General features: G+C 45.1%; 1 protein-coding gene and 1 long non-coding RNA gene across 2 annotated transcripts in view; one reads left to right on the plus strand and one right to left on the minus strand.

Annotated features, from left to right (window-relative positions):
- Positions 1-5,611: 5,611 nt before the first annotated feature.
- The window catches only part of LOC149124343 (uncharacterized), a 47,914-nt gene continuing 37,585 nt past the window's right edge, over positions 5,612-15,940 (minus strand). Inside the window, exon 3 of the long non-coding RNA XR_016214775.1 lies at positions 5,612-6,271. This is a non-coding gene — a long non-coding RNA (uncharacterized LOC149124343). The remainder of the gene's footprint in view (positions 6,272-15,940) is intronic.
- Positions 12,918-15,295, plus strand: HESX1 (HESX homeobox 1). Its single transcript, XM_002713403.6, has 4 exons — positions 12,918-13,289; positions 13,808-14,007; positions 14,270-14,371; positions 14,469-15,295. Exons 1-4 carry the CDS (start codon positions 13,133-13,135, stop codon positions 14,577-14,579), a joined length of 570 nt encoding a protein of 189 aa, XP_002713449.1. The 5' UTR covers positions 12,918-13,132; the 3' UTR covers positions 14,580-15,295.

A 15,940-nucleotide genomic window follows, 5' to 3' on the forward strand; every position in this document is an offset into this window, starting at 1 on the left:
GACCATGTCCCTTCCCCAGATAACCTTGTATTTTAAAAAATGTGGCATCCCAGGTTCCAGCTGAGGATAACAAGAGACACTATTTCCAGAAGCATCTAGAAAGCCTGGAAACCACCCATTGCCAAGTGTCCTCTGAAAGACTCCATCAGTCTGAAATTCTAGGTAATTCATGCCCCTGTTAAGAATACAATGAATGGGGGCTGGCGTTGTGGCAATGTGGCACCGAGGCTCTGTGGTTAAGCCAGTGCTTGTGACACTGGCATCCCGTATTAGAGTGATGGTTTGAGTGTTAGCTGTTTTGCTTCCTGCCCAACTACCTGCTAATGTACCTGGGAAGGCAGCAAAAGATGATCCAATACTTGGGCCTCTGCCACACACATGGGAGACCAGGATGCTGGCCCCTGGCTTCGGCCTGGCCCAGACCTGGCTGTTGCAGCTCTATGGGGAGTGAACCAGTAGCTGGAAGACCTCTATCTTTCCCTCTGTGCTGCTCTGCCTTTCAAGTCAATCAATAACAACTCTTTTTTTTTTTTTTAAAGAATATAATACATGGTGTAAATCAATCTGGATGTTACCTAATGAATTATTCCTTATTAGGACTCACTTGAACAGATAATTACATTATTTCCTTCTTAACATCTAGCTGAGATGAACTAAATTCAAGATGTGGGTATATTGGGAGCCATTGTTGAAGCACAGTGGGTCGAGCTGCCACTTGCAATGTCGGCATCCCATAACAGAGTGCAGTTCCAGCACTGGCTGCTGCACTTCTAATCTCACTTCTTGCTAATGCACCTGAGAAGGCAGCAGAAGATGGCCCAAGCACTTGGGCCACAGCCATCCATGTGGGAGACCAGGGTGGCATTCCTGGCTCCTGGCTTCAGCCTGGCTCAGAGCTGGCTGTTGTTGCCATTCGGTGAATGAACCAGCAGGTGGAAGATCTCTGACTTTCTCTGTTGCAATGCCTTTCAAATAAATAAATCTTTAAAAAAAAAAAAGTGGGAATATTGATGGGTAATTTGGGAGTCGAGTCATTCCATCTAGTTTAAAACCTTAGAACCAGTGGTAGAGTCAGGGGAAGCACTGAGCGACTGGAGGGTAGAACAAAATGTTCTGAGGAGTGGGCTACAAAACAGAGGTGGGAGAGCAGCGAGGACAACTGAGTCTTCGCTGTGTCACCGTAAAGCATCTTTTGCCTTTGACCTTGACATTCATGTTGGTGTTGCTCACACAGCCAAAGGACAAATTCTGCAACTCCTACTTTCTCAACTGTAATAAGAATAAACATCTTACTTTAAGGATAACTATAAATGTTTTTATTTCTTTCATAATTGCCTTCTTTTCTGGAAGAAGGCATTCATAAATTAATTTAGCAGGCCAAGAACTTTTACACAAAGTAGCATCATTCCCACTACTGTGGACAGATGAGAGCAAGGGTCTGAGCTCATAGGCATGAGCTTTGGCCAGCCTGCCTGGTTTTAGATGTTGCCTCTACCACCTACCAGTTCTGTAGCTTTAGTTGAGTTACTTCTTTTTATCTCCAATCTGCCAGTTGAAAAATGGAACTTAGGGGCCGCTGTTGTGGTGTAGCAGGTAAAGCCACCACCTGCAATGTCACCAGCCCATATAGGAGCTGGTTTGTGTCCCAGCTGCTCTGCTTCTGGTCCAGCCCCCTGCTAATGGCCTGGCAAAAGCAGCAAAGGATGGCCCAAGTGCTTATGCCCCTGCTACCCTCATGAGAGACCTGGAAGAAGCTCCTAGATCCTGGCTTCAGCCTGGCTCAGCTCCAGCCATTGCAGACATCTGGGGAGTAAACCAGCAGGTGGAAGATCTTTCTGTAACTCTTTCAAATATATATATATATATTTTAATTGAACTCAATATAAATAACCCACATTATAGAGTTGTCAAAATGATTAATGATATTTGAATAGTACCTTGCACAATAAGCAAAATTATCTAATTATCTCTCTTATTATCTGCTGTTAAGTATAAGCTATTTTAATGTTTTTAGAGCAGCTTTGCCTCATTTTTTGCTCTGTCATATCTAAAGAAACCAGTATTTTCTAAATCAGAAGACTGTGCTCACTGCATTAGAGATTCCTGATACTATTTTCAAACAGTATTATCATTGCCCTTGCTCATGTTTCATCACTTTGGCTTAGGGATTTTTGTGGCTAAAACCAAACATTTTAAATCAATAAATATTTATTTTGATGTTCTGGAGAAAATGTGTACCAAAACAGTAAAGAATATCATCCTGGCGATGCTTGGGTGTTTTTGTTTGTTTGTTTGTTTGTTTGTTTTCTGATGGGGGTCAGTGGTAGGGGGTGGGTGTGGAGGTGTTCCAAGGTTAAAAAACATGGACCTGGTGACACTCCTACCCTGCAGGAATTCTGGGAAGGAACAGGCAAGTCAATGGAGATGAGATTGCTGTTAGAGAAATCAATACTTCCCATGAATGATTAATCATTGAAAATATTTAAATTTTTATAGAACCTCAGAAGGCAGTAAAAAACTGTCCAATGTCTAAAACCTGCTCAGGGTTAGTCAGCACATCCTCTTATGAACACTAGATGGCAGTATTCATTTAGTTTAGGGATTCAAACTTGCCTCAGGGAATGACTGTCTCCAACAGGTTATTTATTAAGTAATAAAACGTTACAAATCCTTATGGAGCTACAGTTTAGTCAGTGTGATGGGAAGGAAGACATCAAAAAATAAACAGAATACGCAGTATTGAAAGTGTACTATGGAAATGTTTTGAAAAATAGAGCAGGAAAACAGGTGGGGGCATTTGCAATTTTGAACAGGCCCTTCAGGGTAGGGTAGACTTCATTGAGAAGCTGACATCTGAACAAAAACCTGAAGAAGTCACACGGAGCTATGGAGAGAGCATTCCAGGAAGAGGGGCCACCAGGCTGTGGGCCCTAAGCCTTCAAGCGGGAGCAGTCTGGTCTGATTCAAGAATTATATAGGCAGCTGGCATCACAGTGCAGTGGGTGTAGCTGACACCTGTGACAAGTTCCCTGTTGCTCCACTTCTGACCCAGCTCCCTGCTAATGCACTTGGGAAAACAGAAGATGGCCTAAGTGCTTGGCCCCTGTACCCACATGGGAGACCAGGATGGAGTTTTAGGCTTCTACCCCAGGTTATTGTGGCCATTTTGTGAAGGATCTAGGAGATAGAAGATCTACCCCAATTTCAGCCAAAAACACCTATTAAATGTGTTTTTTAAAGGTGTGATTTGAAACAAACAGGGAAGCTGAATTCATTAAAGATATATCATAAATTATGGGCAAACTAACACTATCTTTATTCTAAGATTTATCTATTTGAAAGGCAGAATGACAGAGAGAGAGAGAGAGAAACAGAGATATATTCTATCCACTGGTTCATTCTCCAAATGTCTACAACAGCCAGGTCTCGGCCAGGCTGAAGCCAGGAATGAGGAACTCCATCTGGGTCTCCCACATGGGTGGAGGAACCCAAGTACTTGGCCCTCATCTGCTGCCTCCCAGATACATTAGCTGGAAGCTAGACTGGAAATGGAAGAGTGGGACTCAAACCAGCCCTCCAGTATGGGATGTCAACGTCCCAAGCAGAAATTTAACCTGTTGACCACAATGCCCCCCTCCAAGACTGTCTTAAGTAAACTTTGGTAGTTTATGAGCTATGTTTATTTAAAGAAAAAAATCACGTCAGTGATTTAGCTATATCATATGCAATAAAAGGACCAGAATAATGGAAGACAAGGATTTAATATAAAATGGGTGAGCCAGGTGGGAGCTGGCTAAGTGGCTGTCAACTCAGAGTAGGAAGCTATGGGGGCCCAGAGCAGGGTGTTGGAGTCCAACCAGGTTAAGGAGGGCATCCCCAAAGAAGGGCAAGGTAAGAAGGGTATCTGGCTGGTGCCGCGGCTCAATAGGCTAATCTTCTGCCTTGTGGCACCGGCACACCGGGTTCTAGTCCAGGTCGGGGCGCCGGATTCTGTCCCGGTTGCCCCTCTTCCAGGCCAGCCCTCTGCTGTGGCCCGAGAGTGCAGTAGAGGATGGCCCAAGTACTTGGGCCCCGCACCCGCATGGGAGACTAGGAGAAGCACCTGGCTCCTGGCTTCGGATCAGCGCAATGAACCGGCCGCAGCTGCCATTGTGGGGTGAACCAACGGTAAAGGAAGACCTTTTTGTCTCTCTCTCTCTCACTGTCCACGCTGCCTGTCAAAAATTTAAAAAAAAAATTTTTTTTTAATTAAAAAAAGAAGGCTATCTGCATAGGATGGCATCAGAGCACAAAAATGGTGAAGAGGAGGGGCTGGCGCTGTGGCCTAGCGGGTAAAGCCACCGCCCGCAGTGCTGGCATCCCATATGGATGCCAGTTCAAGTCCCAGTGCTTGGGCCCCTGTGCCCACGTGGGAGATCCAGAAGAAGAAGAAGTTCCTGGCTCCTGGCTTCAGATCGGCCCAGCTCCAGCTGTTGCAGCAGTCTGGGGAGTGAACCAGCGGACAGAAGCCCTCTTTCTCTAACTGCCTCTGCCTCTCTGTAATTCTGCCTTTCTAATAAAATAAATAAATCTCAGGCCGGCGCCGCGGCTCACTAGGCTAATCCTCCGCCTAGCGGCGCCGGCACACCGGGTTCTAGTCCCGGTCGGGGTGCCGGATTCTGTCCCGGTTGCCCCTCTTCCAGGCCAGCCCTCTGCTGTGGCCAGGGAGTGCAGTGGAGGATGGCCCAGGTGCTTGGGCCCTGCACCCCATGGGAGACCAGGAAAAGCACCTGGCTCCTGGCTCCTGCCACCAGATCAGCGCGGTGCGCCGGCCGCAGCGCGCTGGCCACGGCGGCCATTGGAGGGTGAACCAACGGCAAAGGAAGACCTTTCTCTCTCTCTCTCTCTCTCTCTCACTGTCCACTCTGCCTGTCAAAAAAATAAAAAAAAAATTAAAAAAAATAAAAATAAATAAAAATAAATAAATCTTTAAAAAAAATACTGAGGCCGGCGCCGCGGCTCACTAGGCTAATCCTCCGCCTAGCGGCGCCGGCACACCGGGTTCTAGTCCCGGTCGGGGCGCCGGATTCTGTCCCGGTTGCCCCTCTTCCAGGCCAGCCCTCTGCTGTGGCCAGGGAGTGCAGTGGAGGATGGCCCAGGTGCTTGGGCCCTGCACCCCATGGGAGACCAGGAAAAGCACCTGGCTCCTGGCTCCTGCCATCGGATCGGCGCGGTGCGCCGGCCGCAGCGCGCCGGCCGCGGCGGCCATTGGAGGGTGAACCAACGGCAAAGGAAGACCTTTCTCTCTGTCTCTCTCTCTCACTGTCCACTCTGCCTGTCAAAAAAAAAAAAAAAAAAAAAAATACTGAGAGTATAACCTATTGAAATGGGAAATGGTCAGTCCATGTTGACATAGATAAATGAATAAACAGAAATTTTAATGAGAAACTAAATGTTTACATACATTTAGCGTATCTTTACACAAAACATTAAATCATAAAGAAGAAAACACTAGAGAGAGAAACAGAGAGAGAGGTCTTCCATCTGCTGGTTCACTCCCCAAATGGTCACAATGGCCAGAACTGGGCCAATCTGAAGCCAGGAGCGGCGAGCTTCTTCCAGGTCTCCCATGTGGGTGCAGAGGCCAAACATTTGGGCCATCTTCCACTGCTTTCCCAGGTCATTAGCAGGGAGCTGGATCAGAAAAGGAGCAGCCAGGACTCCAATTGGTGCCCACATGGATGTAGGCGCAGCAGGGGGAGGCTTAACCTACTATGCCACAGCGCTGGCCCCTAGGCACCATCTTAATCAGTTGCTCAAAGTTAAACATCACCACCCATGGGACATATAAAGATCAGGTCAAAAATCATGAGAATTGCACAGCATCACTTCTGTGATGCTCCTGCCACAGATGCCCAACGGAAACCCAATCCTGAGGAAGCATCAGACAACCTTAAACACAGGACGTCCTGCAGACAGCTGTGATCTCAGTCACGGAAACACTGAGAAGCTGTTGTTGACTGAGACCAAAGAGACACAACGTTGGCCCAGGTGTCATTCTGAACTACATTTGATTGCTGTAAGAGATGCACACACGAGGTTCTCATGGTGTTTTTCATCATTGATTGATCTCTGATGTTTTTCTTGTAGGATCATTGGTGCAGATGCTACGGTGGCCATTAATAGGTAAAGTCAGTAGAACAGGGCATTTGGAGAGAGAAAATTCAAGTTTCTGTCTCTTGAGAATGTCTTCTGCGTATTATCACTGGACTCCCAGTTTCTCTTTTCTCAGCTATAAAATAGTGGAGCTTTTATGAGATTAAATATAAATAGGCTAAAATCCTTTAGAAACTATAACACACTATAAATATCACATTATGGTGGATAACGAGTACTACTAGAAACCAACAGTATAGCAATGGTGAATCACTGTTCTCATGTCAGAAAGAAAATAAGGATGTCTTTTCACCATCACAGTTTTCAACATTGTATTATAATTTAGACCAACTTTGTCCAATGGAACTTTGTACAATGATGGAAATCTGTCTGTGGTAGTCAATATGAAACTACCAGCCACATGTGGCTCTCTAAATTTAATCTAGTTTAAAAGTCCATTTCATGGTTGGTATGTGGCAAGGCAGTTAAGTCACCATTGGGTCACCTCCATCCCATATTGGAGGCCTGGTTTGAGTCCTAGCCCCCCTGCTTCTGATTCAAGCACAGGTAGGAGACAGAGAGAGCAGGTAGGAGGGGGCAGGGGAGAGACACTGAGAGAAATCTCCAATCCACTAGTTCTCTCCCCAAATGCCCACAAATGGCTGGTATTGCACAAGGCCAAATCCAGGAGCTGGGGATTTGATCCAGGTCTCCATGGGAATGCAGGAATCCAATTAGTTGCCCCTTACAGAATGCTTCCCAGAAACTGGAGTCAGGAGCTGGAGCAGACATCAAACCTAGGTGCTCTGATGTGGGATATAAGCACCTTACATTTATAAACGATCCTGCTGAGAGGCTGCTGGGTTGATAGAGAACCCCAGAGGGTTGCGGGGGGAAGCAGGAAGTGGGGATGCTTTCGGAGCCTTTCTTATTCCTGGCCTGCTTCCTCCTCACTATTACCATAGCTCCAGAATTTTCTCCTGCCTTACTCACTGCTCCTTCTCCAAAACTACTTCTCCAACCTCCAAATGTCAAAGCACCCTATACCTGTTCTGGGTTCTTTCTTGTTTGCTGCATGATCTCATGCAAACCCTTGGCTTTTAAGACCATTTCCGGGCTGGCGCCACGGCTCACTAGGCTAATCCTCCGCCTTGCGGTGCCGGCACACCGGGTTCTAGTCCTGGTCAGAGTGCCGGATTCTGTCCCGGTTGCTCCTCTTCCAGGCCAGCTCTCTGCTGTGGCCAGGAGTGCAGTGGAGGATGGCCCAAGTGCTTGGGCCCTGCACCCCATGGGAGACCAGGAGAAGCACCTGGCTCCTGCCATCGGATCAGCGTGGTGCACCAGCTGCAGCGCGCTGGCCGCGGCAGTCATTGGAGGGTAAATCAACGGCAAAGGGAAGACCTTTCTCTCTGTCTCTCTCTCTCTCACTGTCTACTTTGCCTGTCAAAAAAAAAAAAAAAAAAAGACCATTTCCTTGCTGGTTATGCACATACTTAGAGCTGCAGCCCTGAGCCCATATTCCTATATCTAATGGTTACTTGCTCTCCATATTACAACTCTTTGTTTCTCTCCACGTCCTCCTGCAGTCCAGGCTTCCACACCTGTACTTTGCTCAACCCCAAAACTGAGTCATCTCGAACGCCTCCTTTTCTCTCTTGTAAGGCTGCCACAAAACACACCAAACACTGGAGTAAGGGAAAGGGTTTACTGGGGGAAACCCAACAAACCAGAGGGAAGGGGTGAAGAAGGAAAGAGAGAGAGGAGGAGAGTATAATATAGACATCAAGAGAGAGAGTGAGAGAGAAAGATCAAGAGATAGAAAGATCAGGAGATGGAGAGAAAGAGAGCCATGTGTTCAGGAACAGATCCTCTTAAAACTTTGTGGGGGCCGGCGCCGCGGCTCACTAGGCTAATCCTCCGCCTGTGGCACCGGCACACCAGGTTCTAGTCCCGGTTGGGGCACCAGATTCTGTCCCAGTTGCTCCTCTTCCAGGCCAGCTCTCTGCTATGGCCAGGGAGTGCAGTGGAGGATGGCCCAAGTGCTTGGGCCCTGCACCCCATGGGAGACCAGGAGAAGCACCTGGCTCCTGGCTTTGGATCAGCATGGTGCGCCGGCCGCAGCGGCCACTGGGGGGTGAACCAACGGCAAAGGAAGACCTTTCTCTCTGTCTCTCTCTCTCACTGTCTACTCTGCCTGTCAAAAACAACAACAACAAAAACAGTGAATCCCAGTAGGATGGGCCATGTGGCCACCTGGCTTCCAGCAATGGCTGTGAGGGCTAGAGGCTAGGATGGTGTCTGGGATGTAGTTTGCGCCATCGATAAGACTGTGCCATTTTACTAACACCTCTCCTCTACACAAATCCAGCAACAAGGCATGCTCTTTAGCCCCTTGAATCAATGAGCTCTTGCCTCCAAAACACTGTGAATAAAATAACTCCGAAAATCTCAGTGGCTTACACCAGATTTCATTTCCTCACTCAAGAAACTGTAGGTCGGTTTGGTGTGCAGCGGTGCTTGGCTGAGCTCATCTGATCTGGTGTGTTCAATCTGGGGCTCAGGCTGAAGGGCAGTCGCTACCCCAGGGATGATGCCACGGTGATGTCAGAAGTCCAAGAGGGCAAACCAATCATGCTGGCACATCTGGAGCTTCTGCTAACATCATGCACGTCCCACTGGCCATAGCAAGTCAGACAAGCCTGGGAAGTTCACGCTGTTCTCCATGAAGCCGTGCCAAAGAGATGGCTGTATGATATATTACCGGGACTGAAGAACTGCGGCCAAATTATTCAGTGATTAAGTTTCCCACAACCTTCTGAAGAACTGCACCTCTCCCCAAACCCCATTATTCGTCTCTCATTCAGGTACCATCATTTCTTTCCCTGAACAAGACATTTCTTTGTGTTTTTACCACTATACCCCGCACACTTAGAACAGAGCCTAGCACATAGTATATGCTCAATAAATGTGTGTTGAATAAGTAACTGCCAACTGATCTTCTTGGCTACACTCATTTTTTTCTAATGCCTTTTCACATAGCAGCTGGAGTGAGGTTTTCAGAACACAAACCACGTCCAGAAAGGCCAAGTGTGAAACCCCATTGCACTGGAACTCCCTGCTGTGGCTTTTATGAAAACCATCCAGTTTTTTGGGGGGAGCTTCCAAGATGGCGGAGCAGGGAGGAAGCTTACTGCTCCAGTCTAGAAGAAGATAGTTTAAAAAAGAGGAGAGGGTGCATTCTCAAGGAAGAGTTAGGGAAAAAATGGCAAGACACTCTGTGCAAATTAGAGGGATACTGTGGACATATTTGGAGGGCGTGGACGCCCACAACTCAGAACCACAGAAGCCAAGAGCCTCTGTACCAGCACTGGAGAGTGAGGCCACAGCAGAGAGCCAGATCAGAAGAGGAGCATCCGGGACACAAGCCGGCCCCCATATGTGATGCCGGCACCAAAGGCAGAGGCCTAGCCCACTGTGCCAGAGTCAGCCCAAGAGTTATCAAATAGACTTTCATACATACCAGTCATAGAATGTCTTCACAACTCTAGATCAGCTTCCAAGAAATTACCACTGTACTTTTTTAAAAAGAAAAAGTGGGTTTTATATCATGCTCAAGATAAATTACAAGGGGCTAGCACTGTGGCATAGTGGGTAAAGTCTCCACTTGCAGTGCAGGTATCCCATAAGGGCACTGGTTCATGTCCCAGCTGTTCCACTTCCAATCCATCTATCTCCCTGCTATTGAGCCTGGGAAAGCAGCAGAGGATGACTCAAGTCCTTGGGTCCCTGTACCCATGTGGGAGACCTGGAAGTAGCTCCTGGCTCCTGGCTTTGGATCTGCCCCGCTCAGACTATTGCACTCATCTGGGGAGTGAACCAGTATGTAGAAGGTCTCTCTCTCTCTCTCTCTCTGCATCAGCCTCTCTGTAACTCTTTCAAATGAATAAATAAATGTTTTTTAAAATAAATAAATAAATAAATAAATGATACTGTCGCTCCCCCTCTTCATGGAGGAATGACACTAAACCCTGCCTAGGTTTCATATCCGAGTCACGGCACCATTATGTCGCTCCCCCTCTTCGTGGAGGAATGACACAGGACCCTGCGCTGTTCTTTTGTCTGCTCGGCCCTCCCCGGGTTTGCTGCTGGTTCTTCCCGGGTTGGCTACCATCCCTTCCACCTCCGTGGAAGGGCGGTTCCCCCTGCCACCTTCCCCACTTCCGCGGGGGAGCGGCACACCGCCGGCCGGCTCTCTCGGGGGCTGCACAGGTGTTCCTTCAGATGTTCCTGGTGCATGCTGTCTCTCTCCTCCTTTATAGTCCTCTTCCACCAATCCCAACTCTGCTACCCACACGCCGAGTACGCTGCTCTCCTGCAATCAGGAGCAGGATCAGCTCCTGTAGGTCATCACTCAAGTTGGCAAGAGGCAGCTGTGTAGAAGCTGTTTCCTCCTCTCCCAGCCCCATATTGTGGGAAAGCAGATGCATAGAATAAGTCTTAATTCCAGTAACTTAGTCTAGTCCGAGTTGCTCCCAGTTGCTCCCCACAGATACCATCTATCACCTAGCCTGACCAGGCTCCACAAATGCATCAGACGCCAGCAGCTCCACACCAGCCACTTCCTTTTTCTTTTTTCAGATGTTCCAAGTGCTTTTCAGCTGCAAGACCTTACGTAGTTCTTGCTCGTCCTCTGACTGCAATCCTTCTCCAGCCCCAAGCCTGCTGGCCCACTCTCATTCTCTGCTCCAGCGGAAGTACCACCCCCTGAGACAGGCCTCCCTAGCTACTGCACTTACCAATACCCTGCCCCACTGTGTTGCAACGCCATCACCCTTTTTATTTCTTTCACTGTGTTTGTCACTCTCTAAAAGTACAGTGTTCTTTTTGTCACTGACTGCAAGCACCTGTGACAGCTTCTGGCCCAGATTTAGTGCCCTACAAAAATCTGTGGAGTGAATAGATGAGAAGCCATCCCCCCCACCCCCGATTTTTGGAGAAATTCCTTCCTGCTTTCTATTTTCTTCAATTCATCCATATAGAAACTGGTATTAGGTAAATCCAAGTAAAATCAGTTCAAGATGAATAAAAATACTGGAAGATCTTCGTTAATGAAGGAAGAAATTGGAGCCAGGTTTGCTGCCACCCGGGGTGCAGCATCCTTGTGTTTTGTGCCTCTTGAGAGCCTCAGGCAGACCTGCTCTGACTTTCACCTGCAACCTCCTGTTACAGGTCCATATCACCAGGCTCGCCTGTTTGCTTGTCCTATTCTTATCCCCAGCTAACATGCTAAATAGCTTACTTATCATTGTTCTAGAGTGGCTGTCTACCTGGTCTCACCTCATCCTGCACCACTGTAAGTGTCTTGCAGGCAAGGATCTTATTCTGGTTTTTTTTTTTTTTTTTTTTTCCGGGTATGGAGGAGGTGTTTAACCAGTGGTGGAATGATGAATGCATAAGTATCTCAGAGGAGAGGAAGAAATCTGGGAAGGTCTGAATTCTCTCTCTCTCCTAGCCATCCTCAGGCACAGTCTATATATCCAGACACTGGAAACAACATGTCCATGAGGTGTAAGCACTCATGGGGTTTATTCTTCCCCAGAGTGGTTTCCCATACCCTCATCTGTTTATGAATCCATTCTTCCCTTTGTTCACCTAAGAGCATACATATGGAGGAAATTAGCGTAGTATTTGTGACATCATGAGACAAATCTGATGTAGTTGAGCCCTTCCCTGTGTTTCCCTGTGGAGGCTATTTCCTCTTCAAGTAGAGAGTACTTTCCCTCTTTCATAAAAAAGAAAAAAAAGAAAAAAAAAAAGCCCAGCAGCTGTTTAAATGAGAGATAAAGCTGAGCACTTAAATTTATCTTCAAGAAGGTACTGGAAAAAGAGAAGGAAGAGAATACAAGAAACTATGAGTATTATACTTCTTTGGGGAGGGAGAATGCCCACTTAAATGTCTTTCCAATTAGCAGCTGTACTTTTAATTTCAAGTTTTCTCAGGGTTATCAAATTACGATATTCTATTCCTGGCTACTTTTTGCAAGCTTTCTCATCTTCACAAAATCCCCCACCTTCCCTCCAGTTCCTCAAAAGATCAACAAAGAAATTTTTCTTTTGAAAATACAGTGAGCTGCGTTCTTTTCCTCGAAATAACTGGCAGGAAAAGAAACCACTCTGGTTTGAACAGCCGTTCTTTCAAGTTGCTTGGAAATAGCTGCTCGGGAAGCTTGCACCTCTCTTGTTTAAAAGAAAAGATGAAGGAAAGGAGTTAGTCCATTAATTATTTCAAATACTTGGTGCAAGTGTTCCTATGAATTAATCCAGGCACTTGGAAGATAATTACACTCAGTGTTAATAACACTGCCAGCCTTTTCCAGAATGCTACACTCCAAATACTATTGTGTTTTCATTGACAACATTCACTATTACATATGCATATGAACACCAGTCATTTTCATCAGAATTGCTGTAATAGCATTAAGAGATTATTATTTTTTCCAATTTCCTTGGAAGAAAATTCACTTAAATTAGATTATTTCTTACTTGACTACTCTCCTATCTTGCCTGTACGTGTAGGTAACTAGAGCCTATGCAAGTATAAACTTCAGAATAAAAAAAAAAAGCATGATTTTATACATTAATGATTTCAAATAAAAGAAGAGTGCAACATTTGTGCATCCCTTCTTACAAGAAAGTTAAGTCCGTGTTCTGCTTAGGAGAGATAACACTTTTTGTCCCTGTAGGTGGCCCCCCTGGTGTAGCCATTAGTTGCTAATTACTTGCAAACAAATAAACAATTAACTCCTTAAGCTGCTGGCTGGGCAAGTGTTCATTGACATGCTAAAACTTTCTAAGACAGGATTTTAATTAGTGACGTCCTAAATCCAGCCCCCTTGTCCACAAAGCTATAAGGTGAACTACGGGAAGACCTCAGCCCTGTACTAGCGGGGCAGGGGCGGTAGGGAGGAGGCCGGAGCTGTGTCTGCAGCCCGAGAGGATGTCTCCCAATCTTCAGGAAGGTGCTCGGCTTGTGGAAGGCAAACCCTCATCCACCTCCTTTTCCATTGAGAGCATCTTAGGACTGGACCAGAAGAAAGATGACGCTCCATCAATGAAACCCCACAGGCCGTGGGCAGACACCTGCAGCTCCTTGGGTATGTCCCAACCTGATGGTTCAAAAGCTCTTTTGTTATTTCACTGGTTGTTTTTCATTTGGCCTTGATTTCATACTACATAGAGTTAAGCTGTGGTTTCATATTTTTAAATAACTGAAGCATCCAGGACTTTTACTGCCTCCAGCTGGGTCCTAAGGGAAACAGAATGAATATTAGCTTCTGATCCAAGTGTGTATAAAGGTCACTCCCAGAAACTGCCAAGAATCTGTGTTTACCGCAGGTCTCTCTCAGTGTCTATCCGACACCTCACAGGTTCTAAATCTGCTTTCACTGAGAAACAAATGATGTTCAGAAAACCAATTGTTCTCTATCACCAAGGCAGGATCTTCCTTTTTTCTGTTTGGTTTTTGGCTTTTGGTTGAGCACGAGGGTTTTTCCCTTGTAAAACCCAGAAGAATTCCACTAGAAAAATGAAAGACAAGTTCCTGATATCACTTCTAGCACAGTGTGAAGCGTTGGGTCGGCCATCTAAGATGGGTGTATTTTTCTGATCGTAGGGAAGGATGCTAACCTACGTCTCCATGTCCCGAGTTTTCCCAATGGGATCTCATTCCCACACCCTGGGGATCATCCAATGCCAGAAGAAAGAGCTATGAAATACGAAAATTACTTTTCAGCCTCAGAAAGAGCGTCTTTGAAAAGAGAGTTGAACTGGTATAGAGGCCGGAGACCAAGAACTGCTTTTACTCAGAATCAGGTGGGAAGTTCTTTTTTCACCCAATAATGATAACAGAAAGGCTTAAACAAAAGCCCATTCATTTTGGGATTTCAGTTTAGAAGTCTAGTGAATGTAACAACAGACTACATCATATTTTAACAGTTTCTGGATACTTTTTTTTTTAATAGGCATTCAGGTTGTTAAAGATTTAAATACAATTAATTTGCTTCACAAATTAAAGCCTGCATTTGGTGACATACTGAATTATCAACATTTTAATGAATTATTTCCTTATTCCTAGGTTGAAGTATTGGAAAATGTCTTTAGAGTAAATTGCTACCCTGGCATTGATATCAGAGAAGATTTAGCTCGAAAACTGAATCTAGAGGAAGACAGAATCCAGGTTATTTTCCAGCTTAGCTTTTGCTCATGATAGTGAAATGTTAAGAAGAATAAAATACCTTTAATATTTCTGAGACCTATGTTTTCCTCAATTTTAGATTTGGTTCCAAAATCGGCGTGCAAAGCTGAAAAGATCCCATAGAGAATCACAGTTTCTAACAGCAAAAAAAAATTTCAACACAAATCTCCTGGAACAGATAGAAAACTAAACGTGTGAAATGATCTTGCAAGTATAGACCACGAAGAATCAAGGAATGGAAAAAGCGAGTGTTAAAAATGTATTTTCTTTCCTGCATTGAATCTGTATATTGTATTTTTTCCTGAAAACATACTGTAAATAATTACTATTATAGCATGGTACAAATTATATTCGGGCACTTTTAGTTACAATAAAAACCTTTCCTATATTTTTAAATAAATGTTTTCAGAAAAGCCGGCTATTTTTTAAGTGAGCACAGTCAATCTAATAAAATAGTTCCCTAAAATCAGTAAACTTGTGACTAAGGCATTCCGCAAGCTGGATTCCATTCACAGACTATTTCAAGCGAAGTAATCTGGAGAACAAAGGTGTGATTTATTTTAACTAGTCTCCTTCAAGTGCATTGTGAAACAAGATTGTGCTTAACTGTAATATAGAGTGCGATTGACTTATGAATCTTCGATTTCTTGTGATTTATGGCATAAGCAATGAGAATATCTCACCAAATATTCAAACAAATCCTGATAGCATACCAATTTCAAGGTGTTGGGTTTTTTTTTAGGCAAAGTCATTTTTGTCAGAGATATAAAAACAGCAGCTGTCATGTTAACACCGTTGGCATTGCATTGCACAAAAGCTGCAAATAAATGCAAAATTTAAGTAGTTTGCTAGTTCATTTAATGTTGTACTTTTCATTCATTAAAGTGATAGTGCTCATCTGGCTTATATCTGCTTCTGGTTTAATTATTCCAATCAATGGCAAATTTTGTTACAATATCACTTGGGCTGAGAAGGTATCTGCTCTGACACATGAGAGAGCTTTAAAAAGTTCATGGAAAATGGAATTCAAAGGCAAGTTAATTTTAGAGCTTTTTTTTTTTTAATCCATGCAGAGTTTTTTCATAATACTATTTTCATGAACTTTTTGAAGATCTCTTAGATGCACGGATTTCAAAAGGCATTTGTATCAAAATTAACAGGTATTTGAATTCCATCTTCTGCAAACTTTCTGAACTACTCTGTGACTGGTGATAATCAGGGCATTTTCTAAGCCAGGAACACTGCTTGTTTTCTTTTCCCTTCCCATTTCCCAAGTTGCCACTTAAAGATGGGACCGAGGATAAGGTGCACCACAAAAAAAGAGTCTTCCTGGCTGCACATCGGGTATTTGTTTTCCAGTTAATGAAAGACCCGAGAGGGTGGGTTCTGCTGAGGACTCTGACTTTGTCTGCTGGAAGCTGTACTTCAGCTCTGTGCGTCTGAATCAAGTTCTCCTCGCCTGCTTCCTTTTTCTTTCTTTCCTGTTCCTCTCTCCTTCCTCTCTCTCTGCAATGATGAGAGCAGGAGGTACTCCACCCATTATCAAATCTG

The sequence above is a fragment of the Oryctolagus cuniculus genome, chromosome 10, assembly GCF_051225735.1.
Source record: "Oryctolagus cuniculus isolate XC-2025 breed Fujian yellow rabbit chromosome 10, ASM5122573v1, whole genome shotgun sequence".
In the NCBI taxonomy this organism is placed as follows: Eukaryota; Metazoa; Chordata; class Mammalia; order Lagomorpha; family Leporidae; genus Oryctolagus; species Oryctolagus cuniculus.